General features: G+C 38.2%; 1 protein-coding gene across 3 annotated transcripts in view; it reads right to left on the minus strand.

The window, feature by feature from the left end:
* Positions 1-22342, minus strand: part of MYO1D (myosin ID) — a 379960-nt gene that overhangs the window by 268255 nt on the left and 89363 nt on the right. For all 3 annotated transcript variants that reach the window (XM_023182884.2, XM_023182886.3, XM_023182885.3), the window contains exons 2-8: positions 15549-15757; positions 13475-13568; positions 11149-11314; positions 8076-8129; positions 6404-6499; positions 2916-3032; positions 1558-1761 (exon numbers count right to left, since the gene is read on the minus strand). In XM_023182884.2, the coding sequence (XP_023038652.1) occupies positions 1558-1761; positions 2916-3032; positions 6404-6499; positions 8076-8129; positions 11149-11314; positions 13475-13568; positions 15549-15757 (940 nt within the window). The remainder of the gene's footprint in view (positions 1-1557; positions 1762-2915; positions 3033-6403; positions 6500-8075; positions 8130-11148; positions 11315-13474; positions 13569-15548; positions 15758-22342) is intronic.

A 22342-nucleotide genomic window follows, 5' to 3' on the forward strand; every position in this document is an offset into this window, starting at 1 on the left:
AAAACAACAACAAAAGTTAGACATGAGAAAATACAATGCTTGCCACACAGATAAATAGACAAAGGATTAAAGTTTATGATATGCTAAGATAGAAATTGACAATAAAAAGATAACAGCTCCAAAGAAAAATGTACAAAAGATATACCCATGCAATTCTTAGAATATGTTTAAATACTCTACAAAAACATAAGATGCTCAAATATACTAGTAATGAAATAAAAGTAACAATAAAATATTACCACGCAATCACAAAATCAGTAAAAATGAAGTTTAAAATAAGTATATGGCAGGTGTGGTGGCTCACGCCTGTAATCCCAGCACTTTGGGAGGCCGAGGCAGGTAGATTGCTTGAGGTCAGGAGTCTGAGACCAGCCTGGTCAACATGGTGAAACCCTGTCTCTACTAAAAATACAAAAATTAGCTGGGTGTGGTGGCACACTCCTGTAATCCCAGCTACTTGGGAGGCTGAGACAGGAGAATCACTTGAACCTGGGAGGTGGAGGTTGCAGTAAGCCAAGATTGTGCCACTGCACTCCAGCCTAGATGATAGAGCAAGACTCCATCTCAAAAAATAAAAATAAAATAAGTATACCTTTTGACCTGGCAAGACTACTCCTGGGAATCCATTCAACTGAAACAAAAGCACTAGTGTGTAAGCATAGATGTATAAAGACGTGCAGCATTGTTTGCAGTTGCAAAAAAGGGAAGCAAAGTGGATGACTTAAAAGGAAGATGATTAAATAAATTGTGGTACTACCACTGCAGGCTTGGTACACAGACCTGGAGGACATTATGCTAAGTGAAATAAGTCAGGCACAAAAAGACAAATATTATGTGATCTCACCTCTATGCAATCTGAAAAAGTCAAACTCATAGAAGCAGAGAACAGAATGGTGATTACCAGAGGATAGAGGAGGGTGGTGGATGCAGAAAGTGTGAGATGTTAGTCAAACGTTTCAGTCAAACTAAAGTTTCAGTTAGACAGGAAGAATAACTTCTGGTGATCCACCGCAAAGCAGGGTGACTGTTGTTAACAATAATATTAATAATGTTTCAAATTGCTAAGCGTGGATTTTAAATGTTCTCATCACAAATAAATGATAAGTAGGTGAGGTAAGAGGTATGCTAATTAGCCTGATCTGATCATTCCATAATGTGTACATGCCCTGAAATATCCCATTGTACCCATAAACATATACAATTACTATCAATGAAAAATAAACAAAACTTAAAAAAAATGGATCAGGGCTCAGTCAGTTGACTCTGGTGAAGCATTATTGAGTGAGAGAAGCAGCACAGGAGGCCAAGAAAGGAGCTGTGCACATGAAGCCCTCATGAGCACCGCCCCCAGCCAGCCTCCACTCTTCTCAGAACCTTTTCTGGCAGTGATGCTTATATCTGGGAGTTTTACTGAGGCTTCAATGGCCAAAAAGTATCATTATGGTTTCTAAAAGCCTTAACCCTCTTTCAAGAATGTCTGAATACACGCTCACAGGATTTCACTCGAATTCCAACTGTGATCAACACCAGGTGACAGAGGGTCAGTTACACTCTCACCTTGGCAAAGGCATCTCTGCCGTAGCTGGCCTCTTGTTCTGTGTGCTGCTTGTCGATGATGTCACGGCCTGTAGCCACGGTCCGGTAAAGAAGGGCTTTCTCAACCATGTCTGTCTTAGTAGACAGCAATTCTGCTATGATAGATACTACTTTGCCATTCTCAATAAGAGGCGTGTCACCATCTACTACAAATTTTAAATTTCCCTGTATCAAAAGTGAAAAAAATAACACATTATGAAACATTATGTCAAGGATATATTTGCCAATACAAAATATAATTAAGGTGACCTTGTTTGTACCTATTTTCCTAAATACATTATACATCTCAACATATAAAAACAGAGTTGCATCTACTTTTTCCCTTTCTCTACTCATTTATCTTTTTGTTTTCAGTGATGTTTTTGATAGATAGAAGTTTTACATTTTTATGTAATCAAAGCTATGAATCTTTTGCCTTAAGATCTCTCTTTCTTTGGTGTCATACTTAGACCATTCCTACTCCAAATGGTTTATGAGCATTTGAACACAGTTCTTTGCTTCTAAGTTTGGTGTGGTATAGTAGGATACAAGTGGCCTATGAGTCTGCCAAAGTGGTCTATGGTGTTGGCTCTGGGATGAGCTGGCTGTGCCTTTGAGGCAGTCATGCCACCCATCAGGGCCATTTCCCAACCTGTAAAATGAGACGATCAAAAATCCAGTTCTGATAACCTACGATTCTATGTTTCAAACGCCACTAGAAATGTATACCACTAGTAGTCACATCACTGCTGAATTATTTTATCCTTAAAATTAACCAATTCAGGCCAGGCGCGGTGGCTCAAGCCTGTAATCCCAGCACTTTGGGAGGCCGAGATGGGCGGATCACGAGGTCAGGAGATCGAGACCATCCTGGCTAACACGGTGAAACCCCGTCTCTACTAAAAAATACAAAAAACTAGCCGGGTGTGGTGGTGGGCGCCTGTAGTCCCAGCTACTCAGGAGGCTGAGGCAGGAGAATGGCGTAAACCCGGGAGGCGGAGCTTGCAGTGAGCTGAGATCCGGCCACGGCACTCCGGCCTGGGCGACAGAGCGAGACTTCGTCTCAAAAAAAAAAAAAAAAAAAATTAACCAATTCAAAGTTTGACGATACCAGTAAGACAATTAACTGAAGTCGTTGTCTCTAACCCTATAGTGGCTTGGAAAATCCCTCATAATATTATAAAATGATGGCAAGAATCACAGACACAGTAATTTCTTCAAAACATGTACAAAATTTCCTCTGAATACATTTTAAATCTACAGGGAAAAAACAAAATCTTCTGAGAAAGCATCCTGTTCTCAGCAGAAGACAATACATTCTGAGAGGTGTCCCTACTCACCAAGTGCAGAATAGTAGCCAAAATCTTATACGCTGTTTGGATCTCCTCAGGTTTGAAGCCAATGACTTTCATGGCATCAGCAACAACTTTGAATTCAGCAGCATCATTGATAGAACACTGGGGATGAAAATGAAAACCTTAGGTTACAGACATTTCATATGAGCATTAAAATTCAACAATTAAAAAACTAACTTTAAGTTATACCAAGGTTTTGCTTTCGTAGTAAATCAGTTGAGGGGATGTTGAGTCTCCACAGAAAATAAAAATGATTTCAGGAGTTGCAACATTATTCAGCACGTACAAAGCCCACTTGTGTGTGAAAGTCATCACCTAAAATAAGCACTGTGCCCTTTTCTGGAACCTTCAGTGAGGGAGCAAGTCCTGAGCTGGCTCAGACAAGCTGATCCCCACTCTGTGATCAGTGAAGGCAACAGTATGGAATGTGAGATCACAAATGGAAGTGCTGAATGTGGGAGCCTCCAAGATACATGCTTGGCTACTGTTTGTGGCTCTTTGTTCCACAATTGTCTTGTTTAGGCTGGCAATGACACTTCACTCTCATATAATCAGGTGGTTTATTTTCCAGGTGAGGCAAGGTGGGCCCTCAAAAGCGAAACAGCCAGCCTCAGTCATTCAGTAAGCTATTAAATAGTCTGGAACTATAACTTCATTCTTTCACTCACTTGATACGCATTTCGCAAGTCAGCTCTACTAACTGGTACAGGCAGCTCAGAGATGAATCACCTACCCTTTTAGAGCTGTGGCCATCACACTGGAAATACAAGTGCGTAAACAGAAATTCATAATAAAGCAATAGTAACCGCTTATATTAGTTTTACCACAGCAGCAGCCACAGAGGCTTGACCAATCCTTTCCTCAGTAAGTTTCTCCTCTTGTTTGGATACAGAGACCTGGCCTGATGCTCACTTGTTGAGGAAGGGCCCTGGAAGGGGACCTCTCTGCCTGGTGAGTACAAGTTCCTCTAGTGTCCAGGAGACAACCAGACCAGCCCCTCCTCCTCCTAGGTTTTTGCTTTTTCCTTGGGCAAGATACTCAACCTCAGTGAACCTCAATTTCCTCAGAAATAAAATAGGCATAATAACATATATCTTACAGGGTGGTTGTCGGAATTAAATGAAGATTTATGTAAAGCACCTCCCTAGTAACAGCACATAAAAAAAAAAAAAAACACTCAGCAGTATCAGATATTACTATTATTATAAAATGCAACCATGTTGAAATCAGAAAGTAACTGGATAAAATCTAAATGTCCTACTGTGGGGAACTGTTGGCTGCTTACCTAACAGTCATCCTCTACCCTCATTTATTTCTTGCTGATCGAACCCTGATTTGTTTACTCCTAAGTGTGCATGACCTTTGTGACTGGCATCCACCTAGCCTCAAGAAGTAAATCTTCACTGGTCTAAACTCATCAGAGTGATCTTAAATTTCCCTTACCAAAATGACTGGTTAGCCACAGGCATGGGATGCCATTCTGATCAATACAACATGAGGGAAAGTGTTTACAGGGGATGAGTGGAGGAGGGTTCTGGGGAGGTTTCCCTAGCTTATAAAAGGACATGAGCCATGAACATCTCCTTTGCATGTGACTCTTGGAACTTCTGATGACATTTTGGGACTACAAGGAAAACCAGCCTAAGAGGACAAAGCTGTCCACTGAGTGTGGCAGAGTTTAAGTTGGGGAAACAACCAAAAAAATACCTGGGTCCCTAACAACATCGTTAAAGCAATGGATTAACTAATTCTGGAACTGTCCCATCTCAGGGTTTCCTGTTATGCTAGATAATTAAGTTTCTTATTGTTTTTGGAGACTTTTAATTGGGTCTTCTCTTACCTGCAAACCCAAATATCTTAACTGTATATGATTCCTGCATTTTAGGACTGGTTAAGATACAGACAGTGCAATACTTAATAGTTATAAAAATTATTATATTAATTTATGTTTGTTTGCATGGAAAGATTATAATAAAAACAGGTTTATTTAATCAGGATTTATTGTATGAGTCCATTTATAAATATAGCCGCAAGCTATTATCAATAATCACCTCTGTATGGTAAGATTTTGTGTATTTTTGTTTGCTTTTGGTTCATATTTTAGGTTTTGACTATGATCATTTATTACTTCTTTGTTTTTCTTAGGAAGCAAAAAAAAAAGGTGGGGAAAGCAGACATGGAAATTTTTGATAAAAACGGAATCTAAGCTAAATTTAATCTAGAAAAAAGGCTATTAATTTAATATTTGCTTTCTGTGGGGACTCTACATGACTTGGTGAAAAGTAACTTAGTCAATAAGACAATTTGACTGAAAACAAACATTCCCAGTCACTGGCTTTTCAGGAGTTGACTTTACAATTCTTTACACATCTTTAAGTGCCTCTGGCTAGTTCTCAGAGAGCTGGAGTGTTGCCCTCTACTGTTTTTTGTTTTTAATTCATTTTCAGCCAAACATGCCTGCTCTCAGATGACTGTAAAAGAAAAGTTGTTGTAACCTAAATGTCAAATAATGGAAAATTAATTGCAGAAACCAAAATATCATTAATTTCTATGCACAGCAATGAAAATACAACTAAACCAATAATGCAGGTATAATTAGCTTATTTTAATAAAATTTTTAAAGAAATACCTCCCATGTCTTAGATCTTTTTCCTTTATAGTTTCTTTTATTTCTCCCCCAACTATGAAAGCAATAAATTTTTTAACATAGAATTTTTTTAAATAAGGAAAAACAGAACACAAACATCCATAATCTCACCCATCTAGAATAAATAATACTGTGATCTATATCCTGCCATATCTTATTATACGCATCTATATACCTTCCCTCCTATGAAACAGGATAATAGTGTAACTATTATCAACAAACTATTATTAGAATTAGTTGTAAAATTACTAGCAGAAAATGAACTACAAATAAAAAAGCAAAAATATGCCTGCATATACGTGTACGCAAGTGCTTGCATGCAAGAAAAGAGAAAAAATGGAAAAACTTGAAAGCTGAATAGAAATGCCTCAAAGGCCACAAAACTATTTCTAGGGTGCATCAAAATCAATATTCGAACAAACAGTGAATGGAGAATCAAAGTGCATTTTAATTTTGTCTTACTAACTTGCCTTTGGCCAAATCATATGGAATCTTCTTAGGAGGCAGGCTTCCTAGTCCTATCAATATTTTTATAGTGTCAAAATAAAAGGAATAGGGATAGGATTAGAAAATAAAATACAACACTGAACATAGGAAAAAACTTCTTTCCTGTCAGATGGTGATAAAATATCGCAATTGATTTTAAGTAAAGTTGTTGATTAAAAAATGTGCTGAATCTCTGTCCTTGAGAATTTAAAAAATAGAACAGAATAAAAGAGATGCTTATTGGCCTAAAGGCAGCAAGCTTGACCAGATAATTATTGAATGTCTCTTCCAATTCTTTGATTGATTTATATCTGAGCAATTTCAAAGAGGAAATTCTCACCTTTAATTGAGCTCCTACATGAATATAGTTGTAGGATGAAAGGGATTTCTGGAGATGTAGAGAGCGCAGTATCTGCTCTGAACCTCCTTGGAGTAGCTGAAAAATATTTAGTTAGAAATAAATTGGCCAGACATACATTGAACCAAACGTGAACTTAGTGGTAATCTAGCTTTTATTCATTTTCTGGGATTAATTCACTTATGTCTTCCTTTTTCTACCTTTGAAGAATTTTGTTTGTTGGTTTGTTTATTTTTTTAAACCTTCAAGGTAAATGGGCTTCAATGTCATCAGTTACAGAGAATGTTATGCAGTCATAAAGAAAACTAATCTGAAAATGTCTCATCTCATTTACAATATAACTGGCATCAAAGGTTCTTGCTTTGAATGCTGTCATTTGTAAAACAGGATCCTATGCTCTGTGGTGGCTGCTTGCTTAGCAGCCTCATTACAGACAGGATATAGTCCTGTCTCAGAATTTAGAGAAAGTCAATATTGCTACGGAAGTAAGAAGCATCAGCAGACAGTCATATGCTGAATCACACTGGAAACAAACAGCTTTTCCTCATCAATCAGTACCTCTCAGGAAAGGAGGACAGCTGGGGAACCATGATCATAGTGTTGGATAAAGATAAATTTTAATACTTTCACCCAAGTGAGGAGAACACTGGGAAGAAGTTACAGGTTATTGAAATAAACAGAACTCTTTTAAATTTGGTAGAAAAATAGCTTATTTAAAACATGGCAAATTGCCAACAGAACCATAAACACAATATTGATAGTGCTTTTATACAGAGCATGTTTTTGGAAGGTATTATGTTTATATTCTCTAAATTAAACTGTATGCTTTCATTTACTTAAAAAGTCTAATTATCAGATTTTAAAAATTGATTTTTAAAATGAATATACCAGAACTTATATATACAAATGAGTAGCGTCCATCAAAGCAGTTAGCTAAAAGAAACTGAACTCGACTGAATCGCATTCAATTGTGTTGTCACCATTCAGTTACTTTCTGTTAGCCTTGATTTATATTACTTTGGGCTTTAAAAATTACAATAATATATCATACTTGTTCTCTAAGTGTAAAGACTTGCCAACAGGAGGGCTATTTAAAAACTTCTGCTTTAGAATCTAAAGGCACTTTTGAAATACTCAAATTTTTTTCTAAACTTGATGGATTAAAAAGGCAATTCTCCCTAAAAGTTATAAATCTGGATTGTTTTTTAAAAGTAATCATATTGCTTTTAGTCTGTATGAGTGAAACAAACTGAATTTGTATTCTGATCTCTGAAACTCCGAAATATAGAAACAACAGCTTCAATTCAAACTAAAACAAAAATTAATTTAACATTTAGAATGTACCATTTCAAAAGCTTCTACAGTCATTAAAGTGTTATCTACACTGCTAGAAAATATGGGGGATGCTCACCCAAGGCAGTCATCTGGTTGGCTAAGGTCCTGCCAGCTGGGTGAAACAGTCATGCTCATCTAAGCTCTTAAGCACATAGGGCAGAGTGTGTGGTGCATGCGTGTGTGCATGCGTGCATGCATGGCATGTTGTGGGGCCAATGGAGATGAGGGATGCATAGGACAGGGGAAAGCCCAAGACACAAATACTCATTTCCTGCACAACTGGGCAAATAATCAATTATCTGTATAACGGATTACTAACCTGATAGAAAGAATGAAAGCTTCTTTCTCCTGGCTGTTGCACAATCACTCGAGACTAAGAAAAAACAAATTAAAATGGTTAACCTGAAAATGTGCCCCTAAAATAAAACAGGAGCCACTTTCTTAGGGAACTGTCAGGCCTCTGAGCTCAAGCCTACACGTATACATTCAGATGGCCTGAAGCAACTGAAGAATCACAAAAGAAGTAAAAATGGTCGTTTCCTGCCTTAATTGATGACATTTGGTGCCCTGACTCGGATCAGGGACCTCCCTTGGGAGATCAATCCCCTGTCCTCCTGCTCTTTGCTCCCTTGGGAGATCAATCCCCTGTCCTCCTGCTCTTTGCTCCGTGAGAAAGATCCACCTACAACCTCAGGTCCTTAGACCAACCAGCCCAGGGAACATCTCACCAATTTCAAATCAGGTAAGCAGCCTCTTTTTACTCTCTTCTCCAACCTCTCTCACTATCCCTCAACCTCTTTCTCCTTTCAGTCTTGGCGCTATCCTTCAATCTCTCCCTTCCCTTAATTTCAGTTTCTTTCCTTTTCTGGTAGAGGCAGAGGAGACACGTTTTATCCGTGAACCCAAAACTCCAGCGCCAGTCACGGACTCAGGAAGACAGTCTTCCTGTGGTGTTTAATCACCGTGGGGATGCCTCCCTGATTATTCACCCACACTCCATTGGTGTCTGATCACTGCGGGGATGCCTGCCTTGATCCTTCACCTTGGTGGCAAGCTCCACCTCCCCTGGGTGTCAAGTGCCAGCCCCGCTCCCGCCACTGCCCATGTCTCTACCCTCTTTGCTCTGGGCTTGCCTCCTTCACTATGGACAACCTTCCGCCCTCCATTCCTCCTTCTCCCTTTGCCTGTGTTCTCAAGAACTTAAAACCTCTTCAACTCACACCTGACCTAAATCTAAATGCCTTATTTTCTTCTGCAACACCGCTTGACCCCAATACAAACTCTACAGTGGTTCCAAATAGCCAGAAAATGGCACTTTCAATTTCTCCATCTTACAAGATCTAGATAATTCTTGTCATAAAATGGGCAAATAGTCCAAGATGCCTGATATCCAGGCATTCTTTTACACATCAGTCCCTCCCTAGTCTCTGCTCCCAATGCAACTTGTCCCAAATCTTTCTTCTTTCTCTCCTGTCTGTTCCTTCAGTCTCCACCCCAAGCTCTGAGTCCTTTGAATCCTTTTCTATGGACCCATATGACCTTTCCCGTCCTCCGCAGGCTGCTCCTCACCAGGCTGAGCCAGGTCCCAATTCTTCCTCAGCCTCTGTTCCGCTATCCTATAATCCTTTTGTCACCTCTCCCCTCCTCACACCCGGTCCAGCTTACAGTTTCGTTCCATGACTAGCCTTCCCACCTGCCCAACAATTTCCTCTTAAAGAGGTGGCTGGAGCTGAAGGCAAAGTCAAGGTTAATGCTCCTTTTTCTTCATCCGTCCTCTCCCAAATCAGTTAAATATCCTAAAGACCCCATGGATTATATACTCATCTAAGAATGAGTCTTCTCTATGGGGTTTTCCCTGCAATTCTTTGATAATTCTCTTTATTGCTTAAAACAGAGGTCCCTAAAACTTACTGAAGAATGAAACTATTTTGATTTTTTTAACCTGGAGCCTAAAGATGGAATTTGGTGGTTGGGGGTGGGGTAAGGATTAGAAGTTGGGAGAATAGGAAGGAATGCTTAGGGAGGAATATTCTCAACATTCCTTTCCCCAGGGTCTGCTGGCATTTCAAAAAGCAATGCCTTATATCCTGTAATAAAAGTCAGTTGAGCAAGATCAATCCACAGAGACCTCTGCCTTAGATGGTTCCAAAAATACTGCTGTTAGGAGAGGGTTCAAAATATGAGTTCATTCAAAAGGACCCTTTTGATTGAATATGTATTATACATAAAGTGAATCCATGAAACATTTTGGAAAAAAGACAGATAATAATGCCTGGCATTTCCTGTCCTTTTTCAACTGACTCTGATATTATATTTATTTCCTTAACAGTCCGACTTCACTATAACAAACAAAAATAAAGATTATACTGCATCATATGGTCATAAAGGATGCTATGGCCTAATTGGGATAGGAAACCCTTAACTGAGAAAACCTGTCAGCTTAGATCTGTGTAAATTCAAGGTGGAGACTTAATTTTATAAAGCACAAGCTTAACTGTAAAAATGAACTCTATGTATTCTCTTGCAGTCATGTCCACTGATAATCAAGAGTTGTTAAGACACAACCAGCTGGGTGCAGCAGCTCATGCCTGTAATCCCAGCACTTTGGGGGACTGAGGCAGGAGAGCTGCTTGAGCTTAAGAGTTTGAGACCAGCCTGGGCGACACAGGGAGACCCCATCTCTACAAAATAAAAAAAAAATTAGCTGGGTATGCTGGCCCTTGCCTGTGGTCCCAGCTACTCAGGAGGCTGAGGTAGGAGGAACGCTTGAGCCCGGGAGGTTGAGGCTGCAGTGAGCCATGTTCACACTAGTGCACTCCAGCCGTCTCAAAAAACACAAAACAAAACCAGACACAACCTCTCTGGTGGTCCCAAGAAGAGAATTCTAATTGGAATCCTCTAGAAATTGGGCCTATTTTAAGTTTTTACTGACCAAATACAGTTTGCTTCATAATTAGGATGTAAGACCACAAATTACATATATGTTACTATAAAGCAATGAACAAATAGAAACTAGAAGAAAATGAAATATCAAATTAATTAAAATTAAAATGTATAGAAGATGGTGATGTACAAAAAGACTAGAACCGATTAGTCTTAAGATTGATTTTTGGCTAAACCTTACCCAGAAGTTGGCACACACTCACATCTGTGCCCCTACCCATTCACACGCATAGCTAAATCTATCTACAAAGTCCACAACTTTTTCCAACTTGACATTGTAAGTGCTAAGAAGAGAAGACAAAAGAAGAATATCTTATCATAAAAAGCTAATCCAGAAGGGAGAATAGGATTTAAAGCTATTTTGAGTCAATAAAAGAGATTCTATAAATATAATTTGTTTAAGCATTCAGCACTTAAAACATTACCCTCAGAAATTAAGCACGTTTTACCTTTTCCAGTAAGTAGTTATTGATATGCCCACCAATAGGGTCACCCTTGAAGTCAAAGTTGATATCCATATATTTTCCAAACCTGCTGGAGTTGTCATTACGGTTGGTTTTGGCATTTCCAAAAGCTTCCAAAACACAGTTGGACTTAAGCAACATATTCTTCACTCTTTAACACAGATACATGAAAGTCATTATAAAAACTTATAGAGACTAGAATTTTTTAAAAACTGGATTTTGCTGAAACACATACAAATATTTATACAAAGATGCTGACTCCAGCATTGTTTGCAATATCAAAAAAAACCCAAACAACTTAAATGTCCACCAATAGGGATAAAAATAAATTTTTGTTTCCCAGTATAATGAAATACTATACAGGTGCTAAAAAGAATGAGGTACATCAATATGTACTCACATGGAAATGTCCAGCATATATTAATGAATATAAAATCAAGTTGTCAAACAACATGCATTGCAGGATCCCTGTGTGTCTGTGTGTGTGTGTGTGTGTGTGTGCGCGCGCGCGCACACATGCACATGTGTCAGCAAATGCTTAAAAATTGGAGGGATTGGCACACCTTACTATGGTTATCTAGACAGGAGACTGATGGAGTGGGCAAGGTAGGATTTCAGGGAACTTTTACACCTTCAACTTAATTCTACAATTTTTGTTTTTCCTTTTATAAATGTACATATTTTATCTACATAAAGAAAAATTTTTAAAAGATGTGTTCTGAAAAGGGAAAGAATAGGTGATACAGAAAATGATACAATTTTTAAGGCACTTGCTTATAAAACCTGGAATTGTGATATTTTATTGTACTTAGTTATACATCACAAATTTAATCTTCACTAGTTCAGAAATTGCTCATTATTTTGTTTGAAGCTGTATGGTACTTCTCCTTTGTACCAGTCATTTAATGCATTCTTTATTCAACAAATGCTAACTTTCTATACAGCAGCCCCTCCCAATGGATACATTTTAAACTTCATGCTGTATCCTTGTTTTCATTCCACTGATAAAATTCCTCTTACACAGGCATACCTGCAGAAATAACTTTGGTCTCTGAAATAACTTGATGTGGCAGATCTACTGTTACTCCCACTAATAGTAGAGAGTTCAACCTTATTGCCTCATAAACGAAAGCATATTTTAAAAACATGTGTGCATAGGGAAACTGCTTGTGATAAGATATGTTTGTGAAAGACTAGTACATTTATATATGCCTTACTCTACTACAGTAGGTGTAAAGTTAATTTATTTCTCATCTAGTTGCTCTCCTGAGCTCCTAAGGAAATTAAGAAAACTTACACATATCCCTGTCCCTGTCAAACTAGATTGCAAAGTCAGAGTAACAAGCAGGGATGTGTTACAATTAAGAAAAATGCCTCTCCTGACCCAGCAATGCAGCCCAACATGATGAAAAGAAGAAAGGGCACGCGGGGTAGTGAAGTGTAAGCGCTCTTCTTTTACACCAACCCAGTATCCTTTCTTCCTATTCATAAAACTGGAGATTGTGATGTGTAGATGAGGTGGGACTCTTTACTAAATTAGTACTGAGCTTTGAAGTAACCAATTAGGAAAACAGTTTCTCTCCTCAAAAAGGCTGTGCCACATGAGAAAGTTGAGTCTTGTTGCTTTATAGCTATCATCCATTCATCCCTTATGTATTTGTTAAGCAAATACTATGTGCCAGCTGCTCCCCTAAATGCTGGGCCCCAGACAGTAGAGGCCAGCGTTATTACTCATCTTCCTGTGAACAACAGCACAGTATGGCATGAAATCCTTCTAGAAAATGAATCTTGTTCAGAAATTCCACTGTCAGTGGGTTCTGAATATTGTAATGATGATGATGGAAAGGCATGGGTCTGACTTCCAGAGTCCCACTTCTCTCAGATCACAGTTTTTTAAAAACCCTGGTATGGTGAAAAGAGCAAGAAACCTGTGAGAGCTTGAACAATAGAACCTACCAGTGTAAATTATAACAGCTCTGCTGACCACATTTAAGTCAACAGTAACAAACCAGGATGGGAACACTTTCAACTGCTTCCAAGTAATGATTCTTTTGGTCTCATAATTAGGTAAAGCTTACCATAGTAGTATTTTTCTATTAAAAACAAATCTAGAAATAGATACAGTGAAATAAATAAAAGTACAGAGACAATATGCACTTAAGAGAATCAAAGTAGCTTAATCATCAAAAAATGCTCAACCCATAGGTTTAGACCCCAAAAATGCTCAACCTGTAGAGTTTAGGCCTAGACAAGTCTATAGAGAAAACGGAGTGCTAGGAAGAATTCCTCCCCATTATTAGAGTGCCCTTACCTTTCAACCTCTGCTCTCTGACTGGGGTTGGTGATGGCCGCAATATACTGCATAATGTACTTACTGGCTTCCGTTTTACCAGCTCCACTTTCCCCTGGGGGGAAAAATTGTTCAGGGCTTAACATAATAATTTAAACCAAGAGTAAGCTAATTTTTAATAGAATAATTTAAAAATCTGATACTGGTGATGCATTTAAAATTCCTCATGTTGCACTGTTTCATTTTTTTGCTTTTTTGAGTTATTTCATCCTGCCTTGACATGGTTAGTGGTTCTAACAGACGTGAATATGAGGAAGAAAATAAAACTATTATAAAACTAAAATAATGAGTAGACTACAAACAAAAATTTACTTAGGAAAACAGTACCAATGTAGTAAACTAAGACTAAAGTTTTAGTACTTGGCAGGGACTCATAGTCTAGCAGAAAAGAAATAAGGCAGTGAGTCAAACAGTGGTTACAACTAAATTCATATAACCTTATTTTCTGCAAGAGAATTTCTTTTAATCTTAAAGGTGACAAAATAACTCGTTTAAAAAATTAGAGTAATTTTAGTGAAAAAACAAAACAGCAAGCTCCAGACACAAGGTATCATAGAAAAAGCATGACAATTGGGATAATGGCTGGGGGATGGGGGAAAAGGAACTAATTTCAAAGTATCTATCAAAAATGTTAAATGCTTACGCCTTCTGACTCAAAAATTCCACTGGTAGAAATTTCTCCTAAGGAAATACTAAAAAATACTAACATAACCAAATAATAATAATGTTCAAAGGTTTTAAAATATTTCTATAGACTGTACTGTAAGTCATGGTTAAAATCTGGAAATTATATATCCATCATTAGATAACTGGATAAATTGTGACTCAATTATTTAAATGGGAACACTACACAATTATTAAAAAGAATGCACTAGCTCTATAGAAAACACCAATGAAAAGATATTTACTATATATTATTAAATGGAAAAATGAGTTATGTAACAGATATAATTCTCTCTATAATTATACATTTGTAATATAATAACATGCAATTATGACTATATGTGTTTGCACATACAGAGAAAATGTATAAAAGGATAAACACTAAACTGTTAACAGCTGTTACTGCTGGAATTTTGGGAAGAATAAGGCACTCAAGGTGAAGAAATGTTTTGCTTTAACTCCACACACTCATATAACTGTTTTTATTCTCCCCTTTAAAACCTAGCAATATTGTTTTCGTGATGTGTTTTAAACAAAACATAGTCCTAGGATATAATTTTCTAACTCCAATACTAAGTTACTTAACTCCTCTGACCTTTAATATTCTTGTCTATCAAGTAGAAGAGTAAGTGTTCTACATACCAGAGAGTTGGAATAATGATTATAAAAGTGTTTCTAAAAGCATAAAACCACCAGTGCAAATGTGAGGTATTATTAGCACCTGAAGAAATTTCCACAATTTGGGAGAGGCCATCTTGGGTCAGTGGACAGATATTTTTCTTGTCCCCATTTCACTACACGAGGGTCCTTGAAGGGCTCTCCTTAACGTAGGTAGTTTGGCTCCAGTTCTTGAACATGCGAGGTCTGCAGCCTATCTCGCGCCTATCTCCCTCTTCGCTGGGCTTCAACGCTCAGCCCCTTAGCTCTGAAAGTTTATTTCTGGCCCGCATGCCTCTGTAGGTCCCTCAACACTAGCTCCCAAGCACCAGTCTGATTTTGAGTTCATTCTTCCTTTTTGTACCTCAATATTTCATTTTCTTGGTTTCATTTTGTTATTTAAAATAATTTTGTTACATTTTATCCAGTACTTTTATGTGTGTGAAACGGAAACATTTTCCATGTCAGCTCAATCTAAACAAATTGGCCAGAAGCCATCCAAGTGTAGTATGTATTCATAAATGAACCAGGATTAGAGGATTATCAAAAGTGATATAAATAATTCGGTATTTAATGTCCATCACTTTCTCTCTCCTATAGAATTGCTCAGGCTTCTACCTTTAAAAAAAGATTTAATCAATTGTTTGGATTCTTGAGTATCAGATAAATGAAACACATTTTGACTTTGGAAATACAGGGGACCCCCTCCAATTACCTGATATCACAATACAAGTGTCTTTTGATCGCCTCTTCATAGCCTTGTAAGCAGCATCTGCAATAGCAAAAAGGTGAGGCGGTCTCTCATACAGCTCACGGCCTTTATACTGCTCAATTGTGTCTCTTCCATAGATGTTCAACAACTTGTAAGGGTTCACAGAAACGACGACTTCTCCAATGAACGTATAGATGCGCCCTTTTTCAAATCTGTACGGAAGCAAAAGAAAAGGAAGACGTAGCTGTGGTTACAGAGAAATGCTGTATCTGTCCTATGAGTCTCTTATTTCCAAGCAAGTTCAAATAACCTAGGAATAATTTCTGAACTGACATTTCATTGGCTCTGAGTTAACCTGTAGAGAGAACTTTTTTTTTTTTTTTTTTTTGAGACGGAGTCTTGCTCTGTCGCCTGGGCTGGAGTGCAGTGGCCAGATCTCAGCTCACTGCAAGCTCCGCCTCCCGGGTTTACGCCATTCTCCTGCCTCAGCCTCCCGAGCAGCTGGGCTACAGGCACCAGCCACCTCGCCCGGCTAGCTTTTTGTATTTTTTAGTAGAGACGGGGTTTCACCGTGTTAGCCAGGATGGTCTCGAACTCCTGACCTCATGATCCGCCCGTCTCGGCCTCCCAAAGTGCTGGGATTACAGGCTTGAGCCACCGCGCCCGGCCGTAGAGAGAACATTTGAGGCTGTGCCCCTTCAGATGCCATTGGTAGAAAAGACCAGTAGGGGTTAAAAGTCAGGCAAGAAGGAAGAATTTAACTTGTTGGAGGCTGGGGATTTCCTGTTTCCAAAATACAAAAGCGTAAGAAGATGAAAGAGCTAAAAAGAGTTGGAGACAATCTCAGAGCTCTAGGAGGAAAAGAAATAGAAGTTAAAGCAGATCCTGAAATCCACTTAGCCAGATTTTCAATTATAAAGAGGACTGTCATATACATTTATTTTTTTTCTCCCTCTTGAACCTCACTAAAATGTTAGTAAATGAATATAAACAGTAAAATCCATAACAGAGAGAATGGCGGAGGAGATACTTCTGCTATAAATCAAATTTGTTTTTTTATGACTGCCTAAAGTTCCATGGTGTAGATGCATCATTACATATTCAACAATTCTTGTTCCTTTCTACTTCTATGAACATTACTGCAGAAAACACTCTTGATACATAATCTTACAGATTGGTGCTTTTACTTCTGTGATATAGATTCTCAGGAATGGAACAGCTGGTTGAAAGGCATATGTATTTTTTAAAGTATACATAATACGATTCTACCTTTTCCCCATAAAATAGGGTTAAAAATCTAATCACATATGTATTTGTATCTGTACATAGATATATTTTATAAATGAGTACATAAGCATGAAAAAATATGGAAGAATACATGTCATATTTTATGAATCATTTTATACACACAGGTGATGTGGAAGGAGAGAAATAAAGAGGAAGGCCACATGGGCAGGTGAGAAGAGGCCACAGGACAAAAAAAAAAAAAAAAAAAAAAGGAATACAAAGCTTGAGTAGGTATGGTATGACTGCAATTGTGCAACTTTATGTGTCTATTTAACAAAATTTTTAAATATAAAATTTAGAAAACCCATACATATCCACCGGTTTTACACAGTAATCCACACATAGAAACAAATGTGACCCAGAGCTTCAATGTTTCCACATAACAAGCGGTTGCCACCAACACGCTCTACCAGCTGAGAGATACTGGTAGACATCTCTCTCACATCCAAGAACCGAGCGAAGGGCGTGCCCTGGCAGGCAAAACGCTGGTTCACAGACAGCATGTCTCTAAGCACGCTTGCTTCATGGCTGTTGGAGCAGGAGAAATAACTAAGCATTTGGGACCAAAGAGCAAGAACCTTTAATTTCCTTTAAGCTGGAATGAAGGCTGTTGACTATAATTAGTAATGGAAACAAACAGATGTTGATAATTTCAACAATAAATAGAAGCCAAGATTTTTATCAAGTATTTAGAGTATTTTAAGAGTTATTAACTACTTCAAGGTTTTTGGTGCATTTTCCTACTATGGGTTTTCTATGTATCCTCTCAATTGTTAGAAGTTTACATGGTAGCCTAAAGCACTGATTTCGAGTCCTTTACATCTGGGTTTGAATGCTCACATTGCAAACTCAATAGCAGTGATACCTTGTGAAAGCTACTTAACCTCCATGTGTTTCAGCTTCTTCATCTATAAAACGGTCACAACTATACCCCTCTACCTACTGGCATTGAATAAGTACTTTTTAAAAAAGATCATTAATTGTATGCTTCTGATTATGTTATGCATAATAGAGATTTTTAAATAATGTTTTTGTTTTATAAACATTGCTACTGAAATCACAACAATCCTTACACATGAGGAATGAGTGAATTCAATTATCATAATTCAATTCCCTGGCCAGATGCAGTGGCTCTCGCCTGTAATCCCAGCACTCTGGGAGGCCAAGGCAGGTGGATTACTTGAGGCCAAGAGTTTGAGATCAGCCTGGGCAACATGGTGAAACTCCATCTCTACCAAAAATACAAAATTGGCTGGGCATGGTGGTGCATGTTCATAATCCCAGCTACTTGGGAGGCTGAGGCAGGAGGATTGGTTGAACCTGGGAGGTGGAGGTTGTAGTGAGGCAAGATCGCACCACTGCACTGTAGACTGGGCAGCAGAGTAAGACTCTGTCTTAAAAAAAAAAATCCAATTCCCTGACTCAGCTGTCAGTCAACTACAGGTCACAAGCAAAATGTCTATATAACAACTGTTCAAAGACTCGCAAAAATAATAAGAAGCTAAGATTCACTATGCAAGTTTTTCTGGCTCAACCTGCAAATTTGCAGTACATGCTCAAGTATCTCCAAGGAAAATAATCAAAAGGGGATGATTCTTTAGTTTTGAAGAAGCACTGTCCAAACAGAAAAAAAAAAAAAAAAATGAAGAAAAGCAGAAGGATGTCTCATGAGCCTGGAACTCTGCAACTAAGAGATACAGCAAATAATGTATGAGATTAGAATATTGTTGTAAGATTCCACGTTTGTCCAATGATGTACCTTCTTTCTCACTGGATACTTTTTAAAGCCACTAATAGACCATTATGCTCTAAAATAATAATTTATTACAAATAAAATATATTCTATTAACCTATAGGCACCATGTATGAAATAACTAAAGGGCTGGGCATAGTGGCACATGCCTGCAGACCCAGCTATTTGGGATGCTGAGGCAAAAGGATCACTTGAGCCCAGGCGTTTGGGTCTGGCCTGGACAACACAGCAAGATCTCATGTCTTAAGAAAATAATTGAATGCATAACTGTTAACTCAAAGATAGTGGAAAATATTAACAGAATATGAAATTAAATACAATGCTTCAGCAATTCACAAAACGATAGAAGCTCATTTTACTTGAAATTCTAAGTTTGGTTATCAAATACAAAACTTTCAATTTGGTTGGGTCTTAAAATCACCACTAGATGGTGCCAGTACACACCTTAACAGTAACTCAAATTTCAGTTTGCACTGGAAAGCCGTAGGGTATGAAGTAAGCACTAAGGTAACATAGTCGCCTACTCTGTTTGCCTCCAGGAAGAACTACAGTAATTATCCTAGATGACAAATAGGATGTTATCATCTTTTACAAGATACCAAGGAAGGTGTTCCTATGACCTCTGTGTGCAAACCTTTTATGACAAACTTTTATAATTATTCTTCAAATGTATTCAGTATCTATTTTGTGCTGGGTCAAACCCTGGGAATTAAAAAAGGAGAACAGGAAAGCAGTGTACATAAATAACAACAATATAGTATGATAGGTGGGGTAATAAAAGCATGTACTGTAGTGACAAAGATCATCCCAATAAACCACTTTTAATGAGGAACACTAAGAATAACACCCAAACTCCATAGCAGAGCATACAGGGTCTGGCCTCCAGGTTTCTCTTGACTTCTGTCTACCAACAACACTTCCACCAACCAAAACCTCCCCTACCACTTCTCTCTGTCTCTGTTACTCTTGTTCTCATTAATGAGCATTTACAGCTCCCAAGAGCACCATGCCTTCATGGTTTTGCCCATGGAGTTCATTCTGCCTCATACACCTTTTCCTGGTTCCTTCTTCCCCATGTGCTTGCCAGATTCCCTCTCCTTCAAAAGCCTAAGCACCAGTTCCTCTATGAAGTCACTCTTAATACTCCACCTCCAACATCAGTTTTATGGTCTTTGCTCTGTTAACTATTTTTTTGTTTTTCTTTTTAGAACTTCCTAAATAGTTAACATAGCTTAATAGCAATTGATTTTTTAAACTAATAAGTTTAAAAATATTTATTAAAAGGGACATATATTTTCACTGGCTTCTAAGTGAAACAAAGAGGTTCTAAAAAGTTTTGAATTAGTGAGTAGTAATGAAGAAAATATAAAGGTATAATAATGCCTTTGGCAAACAATAGTTCACTGTTGTTTCTGAAACTTTTTTTTTAAAGTAGCCTCGTAAATTTGCACATGTTACTTATATACAGGACCATCTATAGTAGGAAATTAAGATGCGATCAGCTCCTTCAGATCAGTCACCGGTAGACTACATGCACAACCCCACAGAAAAATGAGACACTGCGGGGAAGAGTGGGGTATGGAGAGCAGGAATGTGGTTGGCCCAGTCAGAGTAGAAGACTGTGATAAGGAATGCTGGGGAACAGTTGGAAAGGTACATGGGGGTCAGATTTGATATGATATGAAAGCCAGGCTTAGGGAGTTTACGTTTGAGGGAGTTTACATTCGATGTGACTGGAAACAAGGAATCAGTGAAGACTTTTCTAGTTCAAGACATCAATAAGGTGCTCAGTGAGGGGAATGGTAGAAGAAACGAGGAAAGAGAAATCAGAGTTATTTCATGGGGAAACTGGACAGAATCTTAAAACTTACTGAACAAAAGGGACAAAAATATATTTAACTTTGAGTTAGGCAGAAGAGAAAAAGGAATTTATTTCAGATAACTATATCTCAAATGTACTCCTGAAGCTTCTAAGTTAGATTCACCCACTAACAGAATTCAGTGTTATCCTTGGTTGACTTCTTGAAATATATGGAACCAATTATAATCAGGAAGAAAATTCTCTGTGAATGGTCTACTAGGTACGGTATTAATAAAATCTTATTCATAAGTATTATTCATTTACTTCAGGAGGAACATACACTCTCTGAATAGGTATTGCTTAATCACACTGATTTGGCCTGTCTTCCTTCCTTTTTTGAATTTAAATGGAATCTTAAGTTACCATGAACATTCCCATTTCTCAGGAGGTGTCCATCTACCCATGCCATTTTTTTTTTTTTTTTTTTTTTTTGGCCTTTCATTATCTCCTCAGACAACTGCAATTTTGGTTCCACTCCAGCACTTCAATAAATCTTGACCAAACTGCCCAAATTGCTAAACTCACTCATTGGTTTTCTGTGCTCATCTTACTTAATTTCTCAGTATTCGACACTGACTCCCATTTCCTCAATGCACTCTTCTATTGGCTTCTTTCAGCCACGTTCTCTTCATTTTCCTTCTACTTCTCTGGTTTTCCTTCTCAGTCTCCTTTGCTGGCTCCTCTTTTTCCATGATCTCTAAATATTCTAGTTCTCTAGGGTTGAGTCTAGTATCACTTCAAATACCATTCAAGGGTCTCTATTTAAGGAGGATAAAGTAATGACATCTTGGCCCCCTTTCTACCCTCTGAAAATCAACAAGAATAACAAAAACAGAAAAAGACATCACCTACGATGAAACAAAAAAACTAGCTACAACTCTGAACCACAATCTATGAAGAAAGATTGTGAAAAGCTATGAAAACTAGACCTAGTTGAGGCAGGCTGCTAAGAGTCAATGTATGTCTCTCCAAATCTCAGGCACTGGAGTAGAGTTCTCCAGATGTAGGTTGCAGTTCCTGAGTAGCCAAACCGAAAGTCTTCTGCTAAGAATGTCAGGGTCTCAGTATGCAGGTGGCTTTGGAACAAAATAAGTCCCATTTGACACTTCTAAGTATATGTAAGGTAAGGTTAAATAAAGAAATAACTAGAAATTCCTTTTTTTAAAAAAACAGGCTGTCAGAGTGGTGAGGCAAAAGAGAAAAAGTGCAGTGGCTCTGCAGCAGATGATCTTGATAAATGAAAAGAGGTAATGCTAAATCACCTCCCAGAAGTCTCAGGCATACAGAGAGAACTTGCTTTCCAGTCAGGCAAGCTTCTTGCCATTTCAGGGCAGAGAGTTGGTGAAACAGGGAATGAGCAGCAGACCACCAAACTCAGTGTATTTTGCTTCTCAACCCAGAATGAACCATACCCACTCAAAGATGACAATCATTAGGCTGGGCGCGGTCGCTAACGCCTGTAATCCTAGCATTTTGGGAGGCTGAGGTGAGTGGATCACCTGAGGTCAGGAGTTTGAGACCAGCTTGGCCAACATGGCAAAACGCCATCTCTACTAAAAATACAAAAATTAGCCGGGCATGGTGGCACAGGCCTGTAGTCCCAACTACTTGGGAGGCTGAGGCAGGAGAATCTCTTGAACCCAGGGGGCAGAGGTTGCAGTGAACTGAGATCACGCCACTTCACTCCAGCCTAGGCGAAAGAGCAAAGCTCCGTCAAAAAAAAAAAAAAAAATTGACAGTCATTAGAAGTGAACCAGAATGGGGCACATGATAAGATGTTAGAAGAAAAGAAAAAACAAAAGTAGGTAATGGGTAAACCATCTGACAGGCAAAAGGCAGACCAAGCATACCCCCCTCCCAAAAAAGACATCACAAAGTAGAAAAATTATGAAAGAA

This window comes from Piliocolobus tephrosceles, chromosome 16 (assembly GCF_002776525.5).
Source record: "Piliocolobus tephrosceles isolate RC106 chromosome 16, ASM277652v3, whole genome shotgun sequence".
Taxonomy (NCBI): Eukaryota; Metazoa; Chordata; class Mammalia; order Primates; family Cercopithecidae; genus Piliocolobus; species Piliocolobus tephrosceles.